This window comes from Paramisgurnus dabryanus, chromosome 11, assembly GCF_030506205.2.
Source record: "Paramisgurnus dabryanus chromosome 11, PD_genome_1.1, whole genome shotgun sequence".
NCBI classification, from domain to species: domain Eukaryota; kingdom Metazoa; phylum Chordata; class Actinopteri; order Cypriniformes; family Cobitidae; genus Paramisgurnus; species Paramisgurnus dabryanus.
The window spans coordinates 12,257,656-12,273,731 of record NC_133347.1 but is presented as its reverse complement, the minus strand read 5'-3'; the positions used below and the strand labels follow the sequence as shown (position 1 = coordinate 12,273,731).

General features: G+C 38.1%; 1 protein-coding gene across 4 annotated transcripts in view; it reads right to left on the bottom strand.

The window, feature by feature from the left end:
* Positions 1-16,076, bottom strand: part of nfic (nuclear factor I/C) — a 125,753-nt gene that overhangs the window by 31,080 nt on the left and 78,597 nt on the right. For 3 of the 4 annotated variants that reach the window (XM_065246796.2, XM_065246795.2, XM_065246798.2), the window contains exons 3-7: positions 10,173-10,244; positions 9,422-9,496; positions 7,825-7,860; positions 3,745-3,868; positions 724-848 (exon numbers count right to left, since the gene is read on the bottom strand). In XM_065246796.2, coding sequence (XP_065102868.1) covers positions 724-848; positions 3,745-3,868; positions 7,825-7,860; positions 9,422-9,496; positions 10,173-10,244 — 432 coding nt within the window. The remainder of the gene's footprint in view (positions 1-723; positions 849-3,744; positions 3,869-7,824; positions 7,861-9,421; positions 9,497-10,172; positions 10,245-16,076) is intronic. The other variant, XM_065246797.2, reaches the window with a different exon arrangement.

The following is a 16,076-nucleotide window of genomic DNA, read 5'->3' as shown; positions in this document are numbered from 1 at the left end:
AAAAGCTGTCCAAATGGTTTTTAAGTGCCTTTATAGTGTGTTGATGGCTGTCAAACCCCCTTAGATATTCATAAAGTGAAAAGCATAGATTTCTCTTACCTATTTTAATCGCAATTTACACATTGCACCACTCATTTGACATGTTTACTGTAATGGCATGCCAATATACTATGCGGTTTTTAATACAAAGACAATACATTTTGCATATATAGTAAGATTTAAAGCCATACTCGGCTACAATAGTGCTCTAAAGTGCAGAGCAGACAGAAGAAGTGCTTTCTGCAGACTTTCACAAAAATGAGAGTTCATGAATTAATGAAGATTTTGGCACTATGTTACGGAAATTCAAATCCCAACCTTAGCCTGTTCGACTTCCTCTAGTGTAGCTTAAAACCTGATCTACGTACGTTTAAAAACTTATTTGCAAGTGCATGTGCTTTGCATATAAGGTCAGTTCCCTGCCTGTGCAAACCCAGCTAAAATCATTTACTTTTTTCTAAATAAGATCATCCTATATAATGTAAAGAACATTGTGTGAAAATATAACCTTGATATATTTCAAATTGACTGAGTAAGATCATATCAAAGATTAAAATCAATGTGAAATCAGTGAGTGATTCTTCTAGTCTCATAATTCGATTATTAGACTTCAGCCTGGATTTCACATTCTCACTTGACACGTTTCTATATTAAATCACATACTTTAATTAAGCACAAGCTAACCTCCTTCGATCTCCTCTTGCCAGTTACGTGAACTGCTGGCGGGGGAGTTGGGCGAGGTGTAGTACTCGCCTCCTGGGCTGGTGTCTATATCATCCTCCATGGATCCCGATTTGTGTCTCTTACTTCTGTGTGAGGAACAAAAAGGTAAATCATGAACATAAAGCTCTGCTTAGTCATTCAGCATAATTTTCATTTGTATACAAACACCCATCTATATCGTCTGGTTGTGTGTTACGGACACCCCTCAGCCTGGCTTTTCCCAAGCAAGCAGATTGCCAACATTCACCTTTCGTTTTAGCTTTTCAGTGCGTTTAATGGAAAATAAGGGCTTTGGCTGGCCACATAATGCTAATAAATCAAATAAACTGCCCTCGGATGAGCAGCAGGGCTGAGTGAAGTGCTATATTCCTTACTCATTATTCTCAGGTGCACGCAAGGATGTAATTTTGCGATGTTTTTATTCAACTTTGTGCTCGCCTGAGGTGTTTTCTTTTGCCTCGATGGATTCATGACAAATTTGAATGTCAAAAAAGCTAACTGGTGGTGTCAACAGGCCTCTGGCTCCCTCTGTCTAATGCATCCAACAGTTACAGCCAAGGTTTTTCTCAGCGAGACACTTACGGCAACATCTGAACCTTTTAAAAAGACACATCTACCCACGCTACAATCTCAAAATTACGTTCCATGGTTTTAGGTCTGGTTCTGATAGTCAGGCCAAACCGATCTTGGTTTGGACCAATCAGCAACTGCTGCAGGCTGTGCCAATCACAGCAACATGGGGGAACACGAAAAACAAAAACAACAGCTGGAGACTAAACTACATCTCCAACATGGCCACTGTTCCTTCTAGTCCTGAGGTAGTTTTTTGGTAGTCTTGTTCTGGAATTGATTTTAAGAGGCATTTTTACCTTTATGAGGGCATTGTTACCAAATTAAAACACACAGCGTGTGATCTATTTATGACAAATACTTTCAATTCTCAGTCTAAATGATTACAGCTGTCGCTTATGAAATCAAACCAGCATCAAATACCAAAGACGCTGTAAATAATACACATGATATCAGTTCACAGTAAAAGATCTGCAACAATATGTTTTAAATAACTGTCCCATCCCTGTGTTAGATTAAACAGCTGTCGACCGTCATAGCACATTTAGTCTTTTCATCACATTCATTGTTTTCAAAGCTGAATCGTGTTTCTTTTTCTTAAAAATATACTTTGGGTTGCTTGAGAGAAATGTGTTACTTTTTAATGACAAGCTAAACTTTTATACACTTATAAATGTGGCCCAGTGTTCCTGGTATTAGTTTGTTTCGAGTTCACAGGTTCAAGAGATTCTTGTGTACAGCAATTAAAGTGGATTAGAACAGAACGGCCTTGAATATTCTTAAGTTTTAACTATTGTAACTGAACAAAGTGTACTAAAAACACAACGCTCATGGTATAAATACTTATAAAAATGGCACAGCACCTAATTGTATTCTGTAAGTAGAATGAAATTTAAGGCGCAACCAAGAGGATTTTTACAATGCAAACAGCTCAAAGAACAGCACAACAAATCTATAAAACATTGAAAAGCTTAAATGCAAAAGCTGCGCCACATTTGTCAAAAATTAGATAATGAAATGGACCAAATGGTCTTGGCATGTATTATCGTTCATCAAAGACTTTCGCTCCATATCCGTTTAAGCCCGGCCTCAGGATATTGACAAAATATTTTAGACTTTTAACTTGATTCAGAAACGAATAGAGAGTGACTGGAGATGAGTTTTTTGCAAAAAAAAAAAAAACACACACTTGCATGTACTTGGAGGGTTTTGCCTCTAAGTACGGTACAAAGCAGTCAAAAAGCAGTGAAATTAGTTTAATAGCAATGAAAAAACTAAAGTGACATTCTTGAAAATAAGGCGAATAACCTTTTCATTGCCATTAAAGTGAAATTACTGAACCTAAACAAAAGCGCCGGATAAAAAATGCTCATATACAAGAAAACACGTCAGACACACTTAAGGGGGTCGCACACCGGACGCGCAGCTTAACGCCGCGTCGAGTCGCATCTAGGACAACTCTGAGGTATCATACATCGGAAGTGCACATTAAACAGCGTGAGCTTAGTCAGATAGCGTCTACTTCAAAATGCAAAATATACGTTAGCAGCCAATGTTAATCCTTAACGATTTGGGACAAATATGATATTATTTGATGTTTAACTAAGTGAGTGGAGCGACAGTCACAGCAGACAGAACCCTGTGTGCGTACACTAATAGAAAACAATGTGTTGATTTTTTAGAACGGTGCGGTGCTTAGCTGCGCGTCCGGTGTGCGACCCCCTTTAGAGGGTTTAGCATGTGAACTCTTTAATGTAAACTTTTTATAAAAAATCAAATATTAAATTACACTAATCTTTGGTGGTGATGGCGCAGTGGATAAGACACACGCCTTTGGGGTGAGAGACCCGGGTTCGAATCCACTGTGACACACCATTGTGTCCCTGAGCAAGACGCGTGCGACCTTTGACATATATAGCAATTGTAAGCCGCTTTGGATAAAAGCGTCAGCTAAATAAGAAATAAATATCATCACATCGTCGCCCCGAACCCTGGTTAATTTCTGACCCTGTTTGCATGATAAGTGAAAGCTATACTGTAAAAGAAAACAGAGGGCCTTTTTCTGTGGCAGGAATGTGACAACACACAAAACCAAAGTTATCTGGTAAAAATGTTTGCTCACTGATTAAGATCAGACTAAACCACTGGACCGAATCAGTGCTAGATCTCATCAAAGCTGAAGTCAGCTTTCTTTTAACGTGAGAGAAAAGTGCATGGCAATAAACAGATGTTGCATTAGTTTTCTCATTATACCACACACACGGGTTGAAAATCATCCAGAAATAGCTCACGGACACAGTGCCTCCCACAAGATGGTTCATGCACGCTGCAGACAGATGTGGCTGTGCATGCAAGCATGTGGGTTTAGTGTCAGTGTGTGTGTGTGTGTACAGCGGGCATGCGTGTACTTACCCGCTGGAGGAAGTGCTGGGTAGGGTCCTTCTCATTCCGACACCTGAAGGGTTCAGATCGTAAGCAAGATGTCCCTGCAGCTCTCCGAGAGAGAAGTTTGGCCCTGTGCCTGTCACCACCGGTGCTGTGCACACAGAATCCACAATAAGCATAGCATTCATAACAGCATTTTCCTTTACCATTCACTTTTTTATAAGCTGATTTTTTGTATAGCTGAATATCAAATTATACTGGACATGTTACATTGGAGTACCGCATGACAAAAGGGTACTCTTGCTCTATATTTCAAAATACTATGGCCACTTTACCATGTTAAATCCATATATACTGGTACAAGTAGTGATAAATACTTTAGCATCTTTCCATAAAGGAAAATTTTGTGGTTGAGACATGACAATTCATGCCTATTTATTTACATGTGCACTGTCGCAGTGCAAAAACAGTGATGGTTATCTACAGTAAACTAAATCCTCACAGGTTGAATCTCTCACATTTGTGTTTGATCGTAGAGTTAGTTTGCCTTAATGCACAGGTTAGGACCTGTATGTCTTTGGTTATGTCTGAATGCGTTATATGCAAATAAATAATGTGAAAATCAAAGGCAAGTATGACTTTTATTACCTCTAAACTCTGGAGATTAATATTAAAAAACAAAAACGCTTAATTCTGGATTTGTTTAGTAGTACATTTTAAAAAATTATGGGTTATTTTCAACCCGGCATTAGGTCAAAAGGAATGAGCCCAGCCCGCTGAGTTGTAATTTAACCCATGCTGGGTTGTTTCAACCCTAAATGCTGGGTTATTTTAACCCATTGTTGGGTCAAATATCATTTTTTGGGGTTAACTGTAACCCAGCTGCTGGGTTCATCCCTTTTCCGTCACTTTTTTACCCAAAAAAGTTGGGTCAACTTAAAAAATGGTAACGCCTAAAATGTCAATTTTAAGTGACAAAATGTTGAAAATGTTTAAATATTTTAGGTGTTACCAATTGAATTAATTTTATTTTTAAGTTTCTTCACGTAAAGTGACAAAATTAAAAAGTTTATAAAACTTTTTAGGTGGTACCAATTTAGGCAAGAAGTAGAGCAGCTTTCACATTTTACAGCGTGTACTAAATCAGATTTGGTTTCATAGATAAATGCTACTATTTTTTGGTAGTATGATTATATTTTCATCATTTGTTTTATTTAAAACAAAAGGAGAAACCGTCTGCTGTTTAGAAAAACACGGTAGTCTTTTATAGTATATACTCAGTATAGACAAAATATTAAACAAAAAAACACTTATTATATTTGTCAATCCAAAACCAAAAAGGTCCGGATGATGAAGCGGACAACCGACGGCCTGCATGAAACCACAGCGTTTAGTTTCTGTGTCACACAGATGCGTCACCTCATGCGAATCACCTAAAAACTCGACAAAAAGACTACAATATTTGTCTCGGGCAGCTGACAGATGATTTATGTATGCCTTTACCATCTACTACATTTGCAATCAATCAACATGTTTGTACAAAGTAAAGTGCAGTGATTACACGCAGGTGTGAGGGCCGAACGGGCTCGCGTTCATTTACATGGGACCTTATCTGATTACCAGTCAACAGGAAGACTGCTGGGAAAAAGAAAATAATTTCAGCTAAACGTAATCAATTATGCTGGTCATTTCTTCCTTTCTAATGAGGATCGGTCAGACTTGACACGTAGCAGCTGTGAATTTGACGGTTATGCGGATGAGGCCGTGTGGAAGGTGGGAAATGACATTTGAGAGAAATGAGAGAAAAGATGACTATCTCAGATGCAGAATGTGTTCAAACAAAGCGATTGGCTAAAATAAACACTACTTGCAAATGCTACTTGAAAGAGAAAAGTACAGTACGTTAGCTCTGTCATCTGACAGTAAAACTAAAGTAAACTGAGAAAATGTATACAGCATGTGAATACACAGTAATGCAATATAAAAACTAAAACTGCTAGTCCTGATGTTGATGCTCAACATTTTCTGAGGGTTAAGTACTTAATTTCATTGATCATTTATTGATAAAGAAATAGAAAGATCAATTCATAGACATTTAGGCCTGTTATGTACTTTATATCGAGAAATGGCCACTTGCGTCCTTCGTATCTCTGGCTGCGTTTACACTTGGCATTAACATGCGACCTGTATCCGGATGTTGTCCACATACACATTGAAAAGACAAGTGTAAACGCGTTTGTGTTCGGAATGTTATCCGATCTGTGTGTCCTGATGCAGAGGTAGTCGAGGACGCATTGTGATCGGATCTCAGTGTAATGTAACCGCAATCCAGCCATCGTATGGATTCACAGGTCAACGTCACACAAAACCCCGCCCACTATCATCTCCTCTCACTGACAGCTGTCAAAAATAAAGGACGTTAGGTCATGGAGCGCAGGTGAGAGACGCATAAATTCATATTTGTGGAGCAATGCTAGCTACGCTTAAAAGTATCTTAATAAATCGATATACAAAGCATTTTAACACTGCTAACTGTATTTAAGTTATTCAGGTATATGTTATATGTTACAACTATTCATAGTGAGATTTAATATTTAATGGCAGAATTCAGGATCGTCGTTATAATGTTTGAGTTTCCATGGCGACAAATCAATGTGAATGTTGCGCTTCTTTCTGGTCAATCGGCTGTTTCTGTCTCATTTAACACATTTTAAGTTACTTTAAAACACGTACAAACACTAATAACATTAACCAAATACATTTAGTCAGTGTTGGTTTTATGCAAGGTTACTTATATGTGTTTGTAAATTACATTACTTCTTACGCACTATGAACAGTAAATTGTTAGCTCTTTTAATTAAATCATATTATTACCAGGAAACATAACTAACAACAGTTTATGGTTAAAATAGAAATATACATATAAGTTCAGGCAGAGCCAAAAGCACGTTATTAAGGAGTCGGTCATGTTTCACACGGATTTTGTTGTTGATTTAAAGCATGCGGGTGAAAGTCAAGTTCAGGTAAAGTTAAACAGAACATTCATCCGCGGTGCGGACGCTATAAGGCTTTTAAAGCTAAAAAATATAACGCTTAAAATGTGAACATCACGGTTGTTGGGGTTGCTAGTTATTCTCTGTTGTTGGCTTCTCAGTAGCACTGTACAATACGGGATTGCGGTTAGCGCGAAAACCCTAAATCATGTGGCTAAAGACAGCTGTACCCATTTTGATTGACAGCTATCCACCCAGCGCGCGTCTCCCCGAACGGGATCCGATCACACATCCAGATACAGAAACCACATTTATGTGACAAATGTAAACGCGCCGTGTCCTGATATACGGATGATCGGATCTGCGTGAACGGATCACTGAGATCGCATGTTAATGCAAAATGTAAACACAGCCTCTATTATACACCACACGCATGTTTTTTCTTTTAATTTGATTTTGTCATTTTGATCACTTAGATCAGGGTAAGACTACACTGCAAGTCGTGGACAAAACAGATGCTGGAAATGGTACATGTATAGCATTATAAATTCTGCTCAGCTACAGTCTTGATATTGAGCTGTTCCTTGTAGTTTAAATTGTGGGCCATTGTGTTAGCAGTGCAAACTTAATAGGTTTTATCCCCATGAACATGCATACTGATAGAATTTAGACCAAATGCGCTGTATGTTGGATAAAAGCGTCTCACAAATGCATAAACGTAAATGTACTGAAAAAAGTATTTAGAAATATCATTACTCTTAGTTAAATACAGCTTAACTCCAGCCGATTTAGATCACATTGCATTATTTGGGACAAGATTGGGGCCAACATGCTCATGCGGGCCACTGGAATTAATTTGCTGTTCTCTGCAAACCAAAATCTTTAAAGCAAGTCAGTGCACTTGGCGGTCGTATTCATTATGCCCCTGGGCAGCTTTTTCAAGTCAGGCAAGTAGAGCTCTGATCTACTTTAATAGTGAGAGACAGAAATCTTAAAACCTGTTAGTCAAGATTATTACGTTGAAAAAACACATTTTAAATCAGAAATGAAATCTACATTGGTATCAAAATGATGCTTTTATAGCTTAAATAACACAAATTTAAAGCTCTCTTACTGTAACTGTAAGGTGGGACCTTCATTCCTATCACCCCTGTAAGAATGCATTAAAATGAATCAATCAAAACCTTTTTTACTGTAATATGAAACTACAGCCACTAGATTTAGCATTGCAATTTCTCCCAATCATATGAGTGTCCCATCTGTACAGCATAATGTCTAAAACCCTTAAGTAAAACCCAGTGTAAAATAAGTCAGAGGGGCCATTTTTAGGCAAACTGTATGATTTCTATAGTAAAATACAACAATATTAAAGGAACATGCCCACATTTTGGGAATTTAGCGTATTTACCATATCCCCCAGAGTTAGATAAGTCCATATCTTTCTCATCTTCGTGCAAGTTTTAACTCTGTCTGACGCAGCCCCCGCTAGCTAAGCTTAGCAAAGAGACTGGAAGTGAATGGCTCCAGCTAGCATACTGCTCCCAATAAGTGACAAAATAACGCCAACATTTTCCTATTTATATGTTTTGATTTGTAAAGTCACACCGTGTACAAATAACAAGGTCATATGAGACACAGCCATCTTTTAACAGTATACATACTGGGAACTATATTCTCAGAAGGCGAAGCACTGCTACATGGGCGGAGTGACTCTGACCGAACTCTCTGCTCCTCACCAGGTGGCTTCTCAGGTGCTGCGAGCAAATCACTCCACTCAAGTAGCAATGCTTCGCCTTCTGAGAATATAGTTCTCAGTATGTATACGGTTAAAAGACGGATGTGTCTCATATGACCTTGTTATTTGTACACGGTGTGACTATACAAATCACAACATATAAATAGGAAAATGTTTGCGTTATTTTGTCACTTATTGGGAGCAGTATGCTAGCTGGAGCCATTCACTTTCACTCTTTGTGCTAAGCTAACCTAGCGGGGGCTGCGTCAGACAGAGTTACAGCATGCACGGAGATGAGAAAAGTTTGTATGGATCTAACTCTGGGGGATACGGTTAATAAGCTAAATTCCCAAAATGTGGGCATGTTCCTTTAAATATTTACTATAGTGAACCAACACGATTTAGCTTCCATGCCTTCATCGCATTTCAACATTTTTATTTTAATTTATAATATAAATACACAAATTGCAGTAGCAACCATGTGAATATTTAGATGCACAATCAGAAAAAAGATTAAAAAAGGTCCCTTGCTGTCACCGGGGCAGTACAATGTTTTGTGTAGCATTTAGTGCAAATATGTTTATCTTTAAAGGCGCTTGCGGGCCGATTCCGGTTCACTTCTGTAACCGCCCCCGTTTTGCTGCTTTCCGTACGTCCTCTATTAAAAAAGGACCAAACACTCGCGGCTGCTGCATACCACGTGAAACGGCCATTAGAGGTACATAATGGTACTAAAGAGTGCATAAAAGTATCTGAAATGCACATATTGGTACCAAATGTACCTAAATGGTAAACAGTAGGACCTTCTTAAGGGTACGTCCCCAGTGACTACTTGGGACCATTTTTTCTGACAGTGGCTATTTAGCCTCTGTTGTTGGATAACAGCCTATAATTGATACACTGTAGCCAAACAGGTTACATTAATTATACAAACATGGAGGCGCTCTTTATAATTATATTAAATAAATGATCTCACTTCTTGATACTTGCACCAGTTCTGTTACACTGAAGACCCCTGAAGTCAAGAAGCTCTCCTGAAACTCTGGAGCATCTGTGAAGCAAAAGAAAACATGGAACAAATGATGACATTTAGCTTTCAGCACAAGAATGTCATCAGCGTGTCACACAGACAAAGACTCTATTAACTTTCATTACTAAGTCACTTTAGATAAAAGTATCTGCTAAACGAATCATTGTAAGTGTTTTTTTCAGCACACGGGGGTCTTAGTGAATTATAAACAACAGAATGTTTGTTTTAAATTATTGTCACTTGCTGAGATACTTTTTTTTGTGTTAATCCAAGCCATTTACTGCAAAAGCACGACAGCGGAGGGTACAACTGGTTAAATATGCATACTAAACCACCAGCCAGATCTCGGAGATGCAAGGTTTGCCTCCTGTGTGGTGTGTTTTGGTAATTCTGCACGTAATGCAGAATAAACCAGAGCCTTTGTCAACTAGCTCTTGAAACAGGGGAATGTGGGTAGGACTGTCATATGAACTGGGCAGAGAGAATGAGAGAGAGAGATTGTGTATGTGTGTGTGTGGGTTTGTGAAGCCGTGCATATAGGTTGAATTGAGTAAACAGGATGTTTGTATAGTGCAGGAGAGATCGCTAACACAACTGCACCGCACTGTAAAAATGCTGCAGCCACACATGTACAGTATATGGAGGTTTGCTGCAAGTATTGTTGCATGGGTAAATTTGTGCATGTGTGCCTACATACCCATGGTGGCTGCTCTGCTGTCCTCCTGATCTGAACCAATGCCTGTGCGAGGACTGCTGCTCTGTTCTGCTTCTGAGCAAAAGAAAGAAAGAGAGATAGAGAGAGATAAGTCCAGACTCAGCAGATTCTCACAACAGATATTGAAAGAGTTCAGGTCAATGTTCCGGATATAACAAGTAAAGCTAAACTGTTTAAATCTGTTCAAATCAGTTAGCATAACTTCTGTTATCTATCTAATTTATTATTACAATAAGTATTGGTGTTAACGTGTTGCAATTTGCTTAAATATGTTTAACAGTATTCATGGTTGTCAATACGCATTTATGCAATTTTTTGCATATTTAAAATTAGAATCTAAACAAATTAATATATAGTTGTCAAGAAAAAAATTGTAAGAAAAGTTCCCTGGCACCTAAAAAGTTAATATTAGCACATCAAAGGGTAAATATTTGCACCAAAAGTATACATATCTGTACCCCAGTGAGAGCAAGGGACCGTTTTTTGACCGTTGTTTTTTTTACAATGTAACATGTAATACCATATTCATTGAAAAAATGTAGGTTGAGCAGTCCCTCCAGAAAAAACTGATCGCATGATTTAACGCATAATCAGTTAAGTCCGCATATTTATGCGGGGGACGCATTTTTTGCCACACTTTCACAGCATAAATCGCAGATTTCCGTGCGCAAAATATGCAGGCTTGCATGATTTTATAATCCCTGCATTTTCGTAGCAAAAATCACATATTTTAGCAGAAAGTTGGAAAATGTTGTTGCATTTACCTCACACAATCACAGCCATGTCCTCTGTTGCCATGGGAACGTTATGAAGTGACGTGATTATGTGACGTAAACATAATTGAAAAGCAGCAAAAGCTAAAAACTCTGCAAGTTCCCGCAGTTTTTGCAAGTTAAAGCAATTTTTGCAAGTTAAAGCAATTTTTGCAAGTTAAAGAAATTTTTGCAAGTTCACGCAATTTCATAGCATAAAATTGCATAAATATCCTGCATATTCCATCGCATTTTTTAAGAAAACGTGCCGCAAGATCCAGCATTTTTGCCTGCAACAATCACAAAAAAACTGCGTTTTTCTGGAAGGACTGTTTTAGGGGTGTCCTCGACTAAGGATTTACATATTCGAATCAGAATTGTCGAATCTTTCCATAGTCGACCGATAGTCGAATCATCTATGTTTGTGTGCATGGGTTGGGAGGGGGCCAGACCAGGTACAAATTGGTAACTTTTATTTTCTTTCACAAGCAGCACACATAAACAACTTTCTGATAAAGTGACCAAAACTGTCTTTCAAGTAATAAACGAAGACAAAACTGACGATGCATTTATATATATATATTTAAGGTCAAATGTAAGGCAACATTTGTTTAATTATTCCTCATAACATTTTAAAGCCACGATCTACAGAACATCACACAAAAAGACATTTTGATAACTTAACCTAAAAAAATAACAAAGGTGATCCTGCCTTGGAAACTCCGGCTACAATTCAGTGTTTTTATTTAATTTGGAGATAGCGCGTCAAAGCAGTCATGACCAAAAAAAAACGACAAATGAGAAATGACAAATAATTTGTGATTGTGACTGTAAATGATTAAAACTAATCTTTATATACAATTAATTAAACGTTAATTTATACCAAGAAAAACACTGAAATTAATGATTTTAAAAAGACACTACGCGTTATTATTTAGCACAGAAATACCTTGCTTGCTTTGACTTTGATCATCTCTGTATTAACTTTAGATACAGAAAGACCGGATGATTCTGTATTAACTTTAGATACAGAAAGACCGGATGATATTATTTATTTCAGGAATCTCTTTGCTATCATTTGAAAGTGAACACCGACCCACCATAATATTAAATCACAAGAAAGACATTCGTGTCAGGCAGAAATAGGTTCGGTGCAGATACTTCCGTTTCATCACCGAAATAAAAAAAAACGGCTTACCTGTTTTGACAAGATAACAACTATGTTTTAAATACATTTTAAAAACGTATACTCGTCGAAAAACATCCGTTTTTTAATGTTTAGTTTGATGAACTCCTAAATATGAGACGCAGAGCACCTATCCCGTTCGGCTAAATTACATGCGCAACCATGGCCAGCACGCAATAGCGCAACATCGATACAACGAAAAGCTATCCAAAATGTACATACTTAAATTAGATCAGAATTTACGTTTATAATAAATACAATTTTTTAAATAAAATAAGGTCAGAAGTTACAAAGTGCAGAACAAAAATATTTATTGAAAGCTGCTACTTCACATATTATTTGCAGCATTATCATAATATGCAGTATATTAATATATTGTGAGAAAGCTGTTATATGTGAAATCAGATAATGTGTGCACATATACGGCCAAAATTGAATGATCCTCATTTCATAACACATCTGCGACGATTCGACTGTGAGACTGGTAGTCGAATCAGGCTTCTCCTATCGATGCATCGAATCTTCGACTATTCGGGGTCACCCCTAGACTGTTTCATACGATAGATCTACTGCAGTACTTCCTTCTAATTATATATAAATATATGAGGGGCTCATATATTAAACACCACATCTGTCAAAAGTGCGATAATAATATTAACCAAATGCTCTTGGCATGTATTATATGCTCATCAAATACTTTTGCTTCAAACCCGCTTAATCCCGACCTTAGGCAATTCAGAAATACCACGTTCTTGGCAGAATCTATGAAGAGTTTGATAAAAAAGCGAAAGAAAACATCAGACGCACTTAACTCTTTCGCTGCCATTGACGAGATAACTCGTCAATTAAGAGAAAACGATTCCCTGCCAATGACGAGTATTTCCGGCTTTCCGCAACTTATACAACCCAGAAGTAGCGCCTCACGTGAAAGAGAAAGAACTCTGTGTATGCTTTAAAGATCGCTCTGAATCTGATCCCTATCAAAAGTCCTTCACAAAAATGGAATTATCTCAGCTTTTTGCTCAAAAATGTGTGTTTTTGAAGAAACCTACCCATATTTGAGAGGTGATAAAAAGAGAACTAATGAAGGTAGGATGAAAGTTTTTTTTTTTTGACAGCAGAGGGTCTGTTCTTTCCTTTTAATATATTGTTTGTTTATATATTTAAAGAAGAACATTTTCTGGAAGGCAACTTTTTAAAAAAACGCTGGCGGGGAAAGAGTTAAAGGGTTTTAAATCTGAGCTCTTATGATTTAAATGAAATGTTAAAAAAAGCTTAAAACATTTCAGTCGATTTAAACTGCAGCATTTATTCAAAAGTCTGAGTTTCTCATAAGAAACCTTTCTTCAACCATAAGAAACGGACATGTTGGCATGTGGTTGATCTTGTCAGCGATAGCTATGGTAATCTGACATAAGAACCCATTTCTGTATAAACAACAGAGAGAGAAAAAATACACTGTATGTTTTATAAAATCACTCTAGGTTACTGATACAGCTATGATAGCCCAGCGAGGCTTAGCCAAATGCTTTGTAAATGAGAAACACATCATATCATCGTGCTCCAAAAACCATTCAGATATTCTCTTTCTTTTCAACTTGTATGGCATCGGCAGGCATAATCTTGTTGAACCCTCTTCGCTGGCAGTGCACGGGGATTGTATTGCCAAATTGTAAACTCGCTGAAGCGATACAATAATGACAAAACAACCTAATCCAACCATAAAGACCTTGCCGTTTGTCTCTGTTCCGGCTCTCTGCCACGCGGATGTGAGGGGAAAGCGCAGATAAACACAAAACGAATTCGAGTCGAGAAGTGGCGGAGGATTTTCTCAATAGGGAATGAAAGAATGGTCGGGTTACCACAAGGACTTTGGCAGGCGTTCAAAGAAAAGACGGTAAAAAAAGCTTGCGCTGGATAAATAAATATGAGCACTCCCTATCAGATGGGCAGCACGCCACTGCCAGTTCAAAGTGGAGGAGAGCACGACCGGCTGCACACGTCTGAATTCAACGCTTCATTACGACTCTCGCACTTTTTATGGCCTGCAGGACTCAGAAGCCAACCACAAGCTACTGCTTACAGTACAATATACACAGACATACAAACACAGTGCGGCAGTGACATCGCTAAGTGCTGTGCTTATATAATACAGGATATGTATTACATACTTTTCTGTCAGATGTCCTTTAAAGACCGGCATAGATGGTTACCAGCACTTACTGTAGTGTGTTTTTGATGCTGGCATGCTAATGGCACCAGCAAGGCTTTTTATCAATTCAAGTATCAGGGTTTGGTTAACCAGTTCTAGCAGAAAGATCACAGCCCAAAGGCATGGGAATAAAAAGCATAAAGATCTCTTTAATATCTTAATTGTTTCTTCTTGAGAGCAAAAAAATTAAATTGAGGTCTCAACAATCTTGTGCCAAGCCCTGATCAGACTGTCAAAATGCAGAGATTTCGTAAAATGTAATGTTACGGGGTCCACGACCTTCAAGTCCAAAAAAGTGCGTCCATCCTTCACAAAATAAATCCAAACGGCTCCAGGATGATAAACAAAGGTCTTCTGAGGGTAATCTGCGCAGTGTTGTTGTAGAAAATCCATATTTAAAACTTTATTAACGTAAATAACTACCTTCCGGTAGCGCCGGCATCTTAGTCACGTCCGCATTCAGGATGAGAGGTTACGCAGCCTACGGAGGTTACTCTGCTGCTGCTCTGTGCCCCCGCCCTACGAATTTGTCATACGTCACTAAGAAAAGTGCATACACTACGCTAATACTCTCTCCTGAATACAGAGGAGTCTAAGATGGCGGCGCTACCGAAAGTTATTTATTTTCGTTAATAAAGTTTTAAATATGGATATTTCTACAACAACACCGTACGGATTACCCTCAGAAGACCTTTGTTTATCATCCTGGAGCCGTTTGGATTTAATTTGTGAAGGATGGACGCACTTTTTTTGGACTTGAAGGTCATGGACCCCGTAACATTAAATTTAATCAACTGAAAGATCTAAAACATTTTCTAAAATATCCAAAAATGTGTTTGTCTGAAAAACGATGGACATATGCAACTCGGACAGCTTGGGGGTGAGTAAATCAAGGGTTTAATATCATTTTTGGCCGAACTATCCCTTTAATGGATAGTACATTATTATGCAAACTGGTCTTTGATCTGCATGCTAGGATATTGACACAAAAATGGGAAATACACGTGCTTTGGAAAAAATAATTCTGTAAACCCTGCAAAACAAATCACAAATCACTTTAAGTTCAAGGACATTTCAGATGAGACAGTTGAATCTGGGCCATAATACTTATATAATAAAATTTGGTTTTAAAAAATTAGATGGGAGCAGACGGATGCTAGCTGAATTTGTTCCCAAGAAGAAGCTACGCTTAAATTCACAGTGAATTAAAATTAATAAAATAACCCAATGCAAAAACATAAACAAACACGTCTGTCATCGCTGTGATTTTGTACACTGCCAGCCACCGCTCCAGTGCTCTCCATCTCTCAGCTTTTGTATTCCATAACTGTCTTCGAAGTCCTGTATGCTCCTGCCAAAATCTGAAGCGGTTTCTAGGCAAGCAGCCCTCGACCGAATCTTGGCAGAGAGAATCGGAGGAAAGGAAAAATAAAAGTGTCAGTCTGAGGCACAAATTGGCAAAGAGCACCTCTGACACATCTCAAAACGGCCCATGTCAAATACGGCCAGTGAGGCTGAGGGCACAGAAGCATAAAACATAAATAAGTAAGGAATTGCTTCTGAATCCAACCGAGAGATCCGCATTTAATCTTTTTATACGTAAAAACACAGAAGGAAAATATGATGGGTAGTACTGACCGTCCATTTTGTCTTGTGTAAGAAGTCAGCGTTCACCATTTTGAAACGCTTTGGTAGAATTATTATCGTTATCCTGACACGTGTTTAGTCGCTTAACA